Genomic DNA, 10541 nt, shown 5'->3' with positions numbered 1-10541 from the left:
CTAGGTAGTGTCAGAACTGATGAGGGATGAGTTGCAGGTGATTGCAAAAACACAGGTGACAGGAAAGAGCTGATTGAAGGGGAAGGATCTTAAAGACAGGAGAAGTTAGTGTGGAAAGAAAACACAGGCCCGCCTCAAGCTGTGACAGTTGCAGAGTGTGGTGACTGGTGAGAGCCCAACCATGGATCGATTGGTCTTTGTAGGTGCATTTCCTGTACACTTCTACACTGAGGTCCCACCCCTGCCAATCTACACTGCACAAGCCAAAATGGCCTAAGATGTAAATGTAATTTTTGTGTGTGCTTGCAGTGTAACAGTTGTAACATTCAATGACAAAAAGAAAGGCTTTCTTTTGTTCTTTCTTCAGGTAAAATAACTTTAGTTCATCAGTCAGAATAAATTCATTGCTTTCTTACACAACCCACATAGGACATAGTGTTTAAATGCCTGAAGAAAAGTCTCATCCCTCACGCCATATATCAGAGGACTCAAACATCTTGGAGCAAGAATAAAAGTAACGTAGTTAAAATACCTGACATTAATAAATAATGAAATGTTAATCTTAAACACAACACTTTCAACAAAAGTGCACCACAGTTGGATGACACAGAGAAGCAGCTGCAATGCGTGCAGAATTATAGTTCTGAGCCCTTTCCAAGTTGACTTTCTACTCTCTCCTGATGCAGCTTTTGCTACTTTCATTATTTTGAAATAACACACCACAATAATGATGCCTATAACTAGGAAGTAAAACTGATTTATCGCTGATTTAAGATGGTTCTGCCACTCATGCATGACAAAGATTTGCCAATGGCAACCTTTGACCTGAGTGTAGAAGTTACGAGTTGCAGATGCAAAGAAAATGGACAGAAATATAATGCAGGGTAAAGAGCTGAGGCCATTAATGATGAGGATTAAGAGCAGCGTGTTGCGTGTGGAACACAGCTCTGCATGCCTCAGGGGTAAGCAAATGGCCACATAGCGCTCCAGGACCATTGATGTCAGAGTAACTATTGTGACAAAATTGGCTTGAGATGAAATAATATATAACATAGCACACAACCTTGTTTGTATGTTTAAATTAAAACCTATTAAAATGAACAGGATGTCCGATACGAGTAAAAACAGAGAATCAGACAGGAGTGTAACAGCAAACAAGATGTAACGCATGTTTGTGTAGAAAAAAGCCCTCATACAAAAGGTTATAATCAGCAGGAGGTCGATCCAAAGGAAAAGTACCACCAAGACCTGAATAATAATGAACCGAGCACCGACCTTGCCCTGTGAGGATTCAAAATCTGTTTCAGAGCTATTTACCGCCATGCAAATCTGAAATTTATGAACCAATAATGATTGGTTCATAAATTGTATTTACATTTAATTTACTTTAAAAAATAAATAAAATCTAAACAATCTAACAAGTAAAAATATTAACAATAATAAGAAATCAACAATTCATTCATGAAGTATCATCTACTGGCAAAACTACAAAACGGACAGTTTCAATAGTTCCTTCAGGAATAATATCTACCAGTCAGTGAGCTCTAAAATGCTTGATTAAGTCAGACATCTAAAATCTTTTCAGTACAATGCTACACACTTAGAATAACACAAACACATTAGTTTTATATCTAATAAACACATGAGCAGCAGGTGAAAGAGCATGAAGCTGTCAGATTACCAAAGCATCTCTGCAGTCGCTTGCTGCTTCTGCACTCGCTGCAGCCTTCTGAGAGACTGACACTGAGCATGAAGGCCTTAAAGCACCGTCAGCACAAGGGGAACACCAATCAGGATTCACTCTCCACAACAATGGAACTCGCCCTGCATATTTAGAGTACTCACAAAAAAATACAACTATTCGTAACACATACATTTTGTGTACTAAGTTGGGTTTGCAAATTTCACATGTTAGGTTCTACAAGTTGTTCAGCCCTGTTGCTTCACAGTTAGAATGTGCTTTGTTAAATCCACCAGCAGTTAGAGAAAACAAATGAATGAAAGCATTTCTACTAAAAATCCCTTTGAGACATTTATAAAAACCAGGAACAATTTAGAACCTTTTGATGATGATCCAGATCACCATGTGGACATTGTAAATCTAATTATGAGGGGAATGAGCTGCTTGGTGGAGGTCTGGGCTCTCTGAGTGCTTTTCTCTGGGTTTTTTTTACAATAAAGTCTGGAAAATGTAAAATCCAAGGAGGACTTGATCATGTAAATGTTAATGTGATGTGTGTCCTGATAAACACTTCGGCACACACAAGTCTTCTCAAATTCCAGCCTTCCTTGCCTAAAATGTCACGTCTTTGGGAGCTTTTAGCATTCCATTATTATTCATTCCATATTTACAGTACAACTATGCAATAATTCCTCAAGGATACCGTCAGTCACCACATGTTTAACCAAATCATGAGGTCGTGAGGGGTTGGCTTTAACATAAATACAATATGTTGATGACCTTTTGCTTTGTGTATCAACTCTTGAGGATTGTCATCGAGATTCTACAGTGGTTCTTCAGAGGTTAGAGGAGAGCTCAAAGGACAAAGTAAATGTTGCCAGATGCAGGTGGAGCATCTGGGAAGTGTAGTTTCTTACGGGACTGCTGCCATTTCACCATCGTGTCCCAGTTGTCCAGGGCTTGTGTATTGTTATATGAAAATAAAGAAATGACAAGGAAATACAAAGTATTTACAAGGTTTAATGGTTGTTGAAGACGTGGTTCTCCAAACAGACAGCCGATATTCATTGATCAAATAAATAGTCTCATATAAACAGTTGAAGACGTTAGTATTTCATTCTTTCCCTTCTGAGGCATTGCTTGCAAACATTTAAATGTTACAGATTCAAAAAGGAAGGGAAACAATCACAGGAAGTAACAGACCTAAAGCTTGAGACCTTTCATGTTGAAATTCTGCACTTATTTGTGATTCATTTTGTGTTCCAATTTCTTTATCTATTAATTTTTAATCTTCTCGAAGATAAGCCTCATGCAGCTCATGTTCCTCATTATTTTCTCGAAAGGCGGCGTATTCTGCCATCTTTTGGATCTCTTCTACTTTTGTCTCAGCCAACCTTTTCTCTGCTTCCACTGACAGTTTCCGGGCCTCCTCCACCTGTGCCTGGGCCACCTGAATGTTTGTCTTCAGTGTGACCGATGCCTGCTCTGCTCCTGGAAACACACATTTTGTTAAGTTAAGATGGGTGTGGTAGGAGCAGAGCCTAGGTAGTGTCAGAACTGATGAGGGATGAGTTGCAGGTGATTGCAAAAACACAGGTGACAGGAAAGAGCTGATTGAAGGGGAAGGATCTTAAAGACAGGAGAAGTTAGTGTGGAAAGAAAACACAGGCCCGCCTCAAGCTGTGACAGTTGCAGAGTGTGGTGACTGGTGAGAGCCCAACCATGGATCGATTGGTCTTTGTAGGTGCATTTCCTGTACACTTCTACACTGAGGTCCCACCCCTGCCAATCTACACTGCACAAGCCAAAATGGCCTAAGATGTAAATGTAATTTTTGTGTGTGCTTGCAGTGTAACAGTTGTAACATTCAATGACAAAAAGAAAGGCTTTCTTTTGTTCTTTCTTCAGGTAAAATAACTTTAGTTCATCAGTCAGAATAAATTCATTGCTTTCTTACACAACCCACATAGGACATAGTGTTTAAATGCCTGAAGAAAAGTCTCATCCCTCACGCCATATATCAGAGGACTCAAACATCTTGGAGCAAGAATAAAAGTAACGTAGTTAAAATACCTGACATTAATAAATAATGAAATGTTAATCTTAAACACAACACTTTCAACAAAAGTGCACCACAGTTGGATGACACAGAGAAGCAGCTGCAATGCGTGCAGAATTATAGTTCTGAGCCCTTTCCAAGTTGACTTTCTACTCTCTCCTGATGCAGCTTTTGCTACTTTCATTATTTTGAAATAACACACCACAATAATGATGCCTATAACTAGGAAGTAAAACTGATTTATCGCTGATTTAAGATGGTTCTGCCACTCATGCATGACAAAGATTTGCCAATGGCAACCTTTGACCTGAGTGTAGAAGTTACGAGTTGCAGATGCAAAGAAAATGGACAGAAATATAATGCAGGGTAAAGAGCTGAGGCCATTAATGATGAGGATTAAGAGCAGCGTGTTGCGTGTGGAACACAGCTCTGCATGCCTCAGGGGTAAGCAAATGGCCACATAGCGCTCCAGGACCATTGCTGTCAGAGTAACTATTGTGACAAAATTGGCTTGAGATGAAATAATATATAACATAGCACACAACCTTGTTTGTATGTTTAAATTAAAACCTATTAAAATGAACAGGATGTCCGATACGAGTAAAAACAGAGAATCAGACAGGAGTGTAACAGCAAACAAGATGTAACGCATGTTTGTGTAGAAAAAAGCCCTCATACAAAAGGTTATAATCAGCAGGAGGTCGATCCAAAGGAAAAGTACCACCAAGACCTGAATAATAATGAACCGAGCACCGACCTTGCCCTGTGAGGATTCAAAATCTGTTTCAGAGCTATTTACCGCCATGCAAATCTGAAATTTATGAACCAATAATGATTGGTTCATAAATTGTATTTACATTTAATTTACTTTAAAAAATAAATAAAATCTAAACAATCTAACAAGTAAAAATATTAACAATAATAAGAAATCAACAATTCATTCATGAAGTATCATCTACTGGCAAAACTACAAAACGGACAGTTTCAATAGTTCCTTCAGGAATAATATCTACCAGTCAGTGAGCTCTAAAATGCTTGATTAAGTCAGACATCTAAAATCTTTTCAGTACAATGCTACACACTTAGAATAACACAAACACATTAGTTTTATATCTAATAAACACATGAGCAGCAGGTGAAAGAGCATGAAGCTGTCAGATTACCAAAGCATCTCTGCAGTCGCTTGCTGCTTCTGCACTCGCTGCAGCCTTCTGAGAGACTGACACTGAGCATGAAGGCCTTAAAGCACCGTCAGCACAAGGGGAACACCAATCAGGATTCACTCTCCACAACAATGGAACTCGCCCTGCATATTTAGAGTACTCACAAAAAAATACAACTATTCGTAACACATACATTTTGTGTACTAAGTTGGGTTTGCAAATTTCACATGTTAGGTTCTACAAGTTGTTCAGCCCTGTTGCTTCACAGTTAGAATGTGCTTTGTTAAATCCACCAGCAGTTAGAGAAAACAAATGAATGAAAGCATTTCTACTAAAAATCCCTTTGAGACATTTATAAAAACCAGGAACAATTTAGAACCTTTTGATGATGATCCCGATCACCATGTGGACATTGTAAATCTAATTATGAGGGGAATGAGCTGCTTGGTGGAGGTCTGGGCTCTCTGAGTGCTTTTCTCTGGGTTTTTTTTACAATAAAGTCTGGAAAATGTGAAATCCAAGGAGGACTTGATCATGTAAATGTTAATGTGATGTGTGTCCTGATAAACACTTCGGCACACACAAGTTTTCTCAAATTCCAGCCTTCCTTGCCTAAAATGTCACGTCTTTGGGAGCTTTTAGCATTCCATTATTATTCATTCCATATTTACAGTGCAACTATGCAATAATTCCTCAAGGATACCGTCAGTCACCTCATTTTTAACCAAATCATGAGGTCGTGAGGGGTTGGCTTTAACATAAATACAATATGTTGATGACCTTTTGCTTTGTGTATCAACTCTTGAGGATTGTCATCGAGATTCTACAATGGTTCTTCAGAGGTTAGAGGAGAGCTCAAAGTTCCAGGACAAAGTAAATGTTGCCAGATGCAGGTGGAGCATCTGGGAAGTGTAGTTTCTTACAGGACTGCTGCCATTTCACCATCGTGTCCCAGTTGTCCAGGGCTTGTGTATTGTTATATGAAAATAAAGAAATGACAAGGAAATACAAAGTATTTACAAGGTTTAATGGTTGTTGAAGACGTGGTTCTCCAAACAGACAGCCGATATTCATTGATCAAATAAATAGTCTCATATAAACAGTTGAAGACGTTAGTATTTCATTCTTTCCCTTCTGAGGCATTGATTGCAAACATTTAAATGTTACAGATTCAAAAAGGAAGGGAAACAATCACAGGAAGTAACAGACCTAAAGCTTGAGACCTTTCATGTTGAAATTCTGCACTTATTTGTGATTCATTTTGTGTTCTAATTTCTGTATCTATTAATTTTTAATCTTCCCGAAGATAAGCCTCATGCAGCTCATGTTCCTCATTATTTTCTCGAAAGGCGGCGTATTCTGCCATCCTTTGGATCTCTTCTACTTTCGTCTCAGCCAACCTTTTCTCTGCTTCCACTGACAGTTTCCGGGCCTCCTCCACCTGTGCCTGGGCCACCTGAATGTTTGTCTTCAGTGTGACCGATGCCTGCTCTGCTCCTGGAAACACACATTTTGTTAAGTTACTGAGTGACACCGTTAGCTCTGTACTCCTTCCAGACACAAGGTATGTCCAGATGATGATGCTAAACGGCCGAGCGTCTCTCATGTTGTCTTTTCATGATTGACGTGATTTTGGCTGTATCTGTGAGTATTCCTTATAAGTGATTGGTCCAAAGAAAGCAAATGGTGAGGATGGCAATGACAAGAAAAGATGTATTATGATGGAGATGAAGCATGAAATTATCGATCAACGTGACCGTGTTTTCCACGTGACTCGGCACGCCAGTACGAGCGGAGTACATCGACGATATGTACAATCCTCAAACAGAAGGATGCTATCAAGAACACAAAGAACTATTATGTCTAAGTTTATATAAGTGTACATGTAAAGGTACAATTACGTGTAAAGGTATAATTATGGAATAAAGTGTCTCGCACGACACACCTGTTAGCTGTAGCTGTACCGTCTCTCTTGAAGGTAAAACTAATAATAAAACCACATTTTATATTACAGTAATACTGTATATCATTTATTATATCATTGTGTGTGTGTGTGTGTGTGTGTGTGTGTGTGTCTATACAGCAATTACAGTTAATTACATTAAATGGCCGGAATGGATTAAAATGTTTACAGTTATTTTATATGGGAAATATTGATTTGACATACGAGTGATTTGAGTTACGAGCTCGGTCCAGGAACGAATTATACTCAAGGTATTACAGTACACCCATATTTCAGCAGTCCAGACGGACTCTTGGCCTACCTGAGGTTTGTGCTGCCTCAGCTGCCATTTCAGACAAGTTGACAGAATTGTTCCATATTGACTCAAAATGTCTGCATTCAGCTCGACTTTCACGAACCTGTCAGCACAATGACATGAATCGATCTTTGAGATTGAGGATTTCCCGTTAACATATCTTTTCATGAGAGCAGCTGAAAATCACCTGTGCACGTTGACTGTCGATCAGCTGCTGAAATGAATCTCCTTCTGCAGGAGTCAGTTTCCCCAGAGAGGCTAAATACTGTCTTTGGACAGCAATGCGTGAGTACACAGCCTGTTAGCAATACAGAGGAAGGACAGTCAATACTCGTTAAAGTCATTGATCGACAATGGCTCCGGTAAGGAGACTGTCTGCCTCCTCGCGGCACCACATGGCTTCATTTGGCAATAGTTTATTCCCAGTGTTGTGTCGCACACTGACCTTTGAGTAGTCACTAAGGGCGTCCGTGAGAGCCAGTGTCGATTGAGAGAGATACGTGCTTGAACTGTCTGTAACCATTGAGAGTGCTCTTCTGATCAGGGAGTCGTGAGAGAGGTTTCCCACTTGCTTCACAAAGAAAGAATAGGAATAAGAATTAGTCATTCAGCAGATTCACTTCAGACAGACCAGGCTTGTTCCTGTGCTGGCTTGGCGCTATGTTCAGCAGAAGACTGGCCCACCTGTGTAAATGAGGGAGCATGTGGCCCGCTGCTCAAAGATGCCATACTTATGTGTGCATTGTCCCTCCATCTGTCCAACGTGTGGGCTCTCGGCCTCCTGCCCCGGAATACGACACGCCCAGAAATACTGCAAAGAAATGACGACAGAATATAAGCAGGTTATTGCTGGTGTTTCAGGTATTTCAGCTCAGCTGCTTGTGTCGCTGTAAATGAAATCATTTCAAAACAGCAGCAATGTAGGCTAAGTTAAACTAATAGCCTTAAGCGTGGGCCCTTGGTGGTTAAGATCTCGCTTGTGATCTCCATAGTGCTTGTTATTCATAGCATACCTTAGGAAACGGACGCGGCCTGCTCCCCTCCTGAGCGTGTCCTCGTGCCGCAGCAGCGAAACGCTTGTCTGGTGCAGCAGGTTTCCTCCAGCAGCACGGCAGGCGCACACTGAACACTGACGCAACACTTGCATTTTCTGACAACACTGCAGCAACTTAATGCCTTTAAATTGGATTGGTTTTCCGTTTGCTTCAAATTAATGTCTGGCTTACTGTCTTGGTAAAATCCAAAAACCTCCTTTCTGTCTGTTCAATGACCCACTGTCATATCCTGCGGGTATTTGTAAGGCCCCATCCCATTTCATTGCGTAAAAAGCATTGATCTGTTGACTCTGCCTGCAGATGTGCGTATATTGTCCTATCTGGAAAAAGTTCACTTGGGCAGAATGTACGTGCAGATTTCTATCTACCGGTATTTTTGTCCTTGCTGTATTCCATGTGTGCATGAGACAGAGGACCATTTGTTCTAAAGCCTGAAATATAAACCCTTCAGAGAAAACAGGAACGTGTTTACTTGAAAATTGCACTTTCTTTTTTGAATGTCACGGTTTAGAGCTAAACTAATTATTGGATTATTTTAAAGTATATGCTCTCATGCATGGATTTTAAAGTGGCTCAAAGAATATTGTATTAATCACAGAAAATGACTACAGGGTGGCACAAGGCAATGGAAACAACTGGTAATGGCATGCCATGACATTGGAAGTATCTATTTTGTGGTATAAAACACATCAAAGTACATTAATTCAAAACTTGAAATTCACTTTATACGTTAGCTGGAAATCAGAGAGGATAGATGATACAAACCATGTGTTTGAAGACCTGCCACGTATTCTCCGTACTACACATATGGAGTATTTTAAGACAGCCTCAGTCTCAGTGATTCCAGTCGGAAACTTCATTCCCTGCTTTCACCTCATGCTAGTTTGCACTACTAGGAGCAATCGGCAAACCTGGGAAGCTGATGATGCTGATGATGAATATATTTATTAGATAGAATGTTAGAGCAGTACAAGTACAGTCAAACAGTAGTATGTATTACAATAGAAGTACAGTGAAACACCCGGTCAATTGATCGAGAGTCGTGATGGCTACCTCCGTTTCTGGCCTCCTGAAAGGTGAATTTTCAGGGCTGTTTTGAATGAGGCCTGCTCCAGTTCTAAGATGATGTTCATGTTTAAAGGCATTGACAGGAGCATTAATGAAGCACACACATTTTGTGTTAGTGTTAGAAACTCAACCCCTCAGAGGACACCCACTCACATATGATGACATATGATTCTATACTTATGTTTACTTTTTTTTTTTTTTTGTCCTTATGTTCCACTCATTTGTGTTTTAATCAGCAAATGTACAGCACTTTGTGTCAGCTGCGGTTGTTTTAATGTGCTTTATAAATAAAGTTGAGTTGGGAACAAGCATCATCCACACAGAAAAGCCCTGCTGTGACGATGGGGCGGTTGCTATTGCTAGATGATTTCTAGTGGGCCCAAATGTTTTTCACATTAAAATAAGCTTTAGGTCATTGGGGTAGAAAATAATCTTAAATGATGCGCCACAATTTTAGAGTTTTCTGGACAGTCTCACTGCATGATAATTATTTCATAGGGAATATATAACGATATAATATATAACATGTACTAGTGCTATTTTTTTGTTCCCCAGGACATTTAATATTTCTTTAAAACGTGTATTGCCATGACATGACAATAAGTATATTATTGTTAAAGTTAATTCTTTTTCGTAGCCTGTAAATAAGTCATTTATGAACATTAAATCTGAGTCCAGAGGCAAAGTTTGTTTTGGAAGCAGAGCCAATCCCCTGCAGTCCTGATTACTGACGTTAAACTTGCGTAGAGACCTGGCAAGCCCCCGTGAGCTGCTCTCAGCGGAGTCAACTTGTTTGCCAAACAAGTGAAACTTCAGGTTGCACAATTACACTCGGGAGCTTTCCGTTAATAATCAACCAGTGCCTTAATTACTAAAGAGACCTGTGCTCTCCTGCTGCTGCTGCTGCTGCTGCTCTGGAGACATGCATCTCACTCAAGGCTTTGCACACGCCATTTAGCAGCAATAACATCTGATTAAATGTTTCATCATCTCTGTTTACTGCAAAACATGAGCCAAGTTGCACATTGGATTTATCTCGAATGTCATGATTGACTTGAAAGAAGTTGTGAAAGAGAGTGACATTGGAAAACTGTTAAAAGCAATAATGTAAAACGTCCACCTGCTATGAGTTAGAGCTTTTTTTTTTTTTTATACTTTAAAAAATTCTGTTAAGTTAAACAGTATCTAGGCAGCAAGGTGGCTCAGTGATAAGCGCTGTTGCCTCATAGCAAGGAGGTCACAGGTTCGAATCTGACT

General features: G+C 39.8%; 3 protein-coding genes across 3 annotated transcripts; all 3 read right to left on the bottom strand.

The window, feature by feature from the left end:
- Positions 1–390: 390 nt before the first annotated feature.
- On the bottom strand, positions 391–1323 carry LOC137901463 (odorant receptor 131-2-like). Its single transcript, XM_068745497.1, has one exon. It carries the CDS (start codon positions 1321–1323, stop codon positions 391–393), a length of 933 nt encoding a protein of 310 aa, XP_068601598.1.
- Positions 1324–3612: 2289 nt separating this feature from the next.
- On the bottom strand, positions 3613–4545 carry LOC137901412 (odorant receptor 131-2-like). Its single transcript, XM_068745440.1, has one exon. The coding sequence runs from the start codon at positions 4543–4545 to the stop codon at positions 3613–3615; it is 933 nt and encodes a 310-aa protein (XP_068601541.1).
- Positions 4546–6194: 1649 nt separating this feature from the next.
- Positions 6195–8308, bottom strand: LOC137901474 (diablo IAP-binding mitochondrial protein-like). The gene is made up of 6 exons (XM_068745507.1): positions 8175–8308; positions 7846–7972; positions 7607–7732; positions 7349–7459; positions 7168–7264; positions 6195–6400 (listed from the first exon to the last, which is right to left on the bottom strand). Exons 1-6 carry the CDS (start codon positions 8306–8308, stop codon positions 6195–6197), a joined length of 801 nt encoding a protein of 266 aa, XP_068601608.1.
- Between the last annotated feature and the right edge of the window lie 2233 nt (positions 8309–10541).

Source organism: Brachionichthys hirsutus, chromosome 11 (assembly GCF_040956055.1).
Source record: "Brachionichthys hirsutus isolate HB-005 chromosome 11, CSIRO-AGI_Bhir_v1, whole genome shotgun sequence".
In the NCBI taxonomy this organism is placed as follows: domain Eukaryota; kingdom Metazoa; phylum Chordata; class Actinopteri; order Lophiiformes; family Brachionichthyidae; genus Brachionichthys; species Brachionichthys hirsutus.
The sequence above is the reverse complement of the archived record's forward strand: the minus strand, read 5'-3'. Positions and strand labels throughout refer to the sequence as shown.

What these genes read in the sequence shown, in the direction of transcription:
- LOC137901463 (XM_068745497.1), bottom strand. Translation starts at nt 1,323, where the DNA reads ATGGCGGTAAATAGCTCTGAAACAGATTTTGAATCCTCACAGGGCAAG.
- LOC137901412 (XM_068745440.1), bottom strand. Translation starts at nt 4,545, where the DNA reads ATGGCGGTAAATAGCTCTGAAACAGATTTTGAATCCTCACAGGGCAAG.
- LOC137901474 (XM_068745507.1), bottom strand. Translation starts at nt 8,308, where the DNA reads ATGCAAGTGTTGCGTCAGTGTTCAGTGTGCGCCTGCCGTGCTGCTGGA. An exon ending in ATGCTCCCTCATTTACACAG is followed by an intron (nt 7,733 to 7,845) that starts GTGGGCCAGTCT and finishes TTCTTTGTGAAG; the next exon opens with CAAGTGGGAAACCTCTCTCA. An exon ending in TGAGGCAGCACAAACCTCAG is followed by an intron (nt 6,401 to 7,167) that starts GTAGGCCAAGAG and finishes GTGTGTTTCCAG; the next exon opens with GAGCAGAGCAGGCATCGGTC.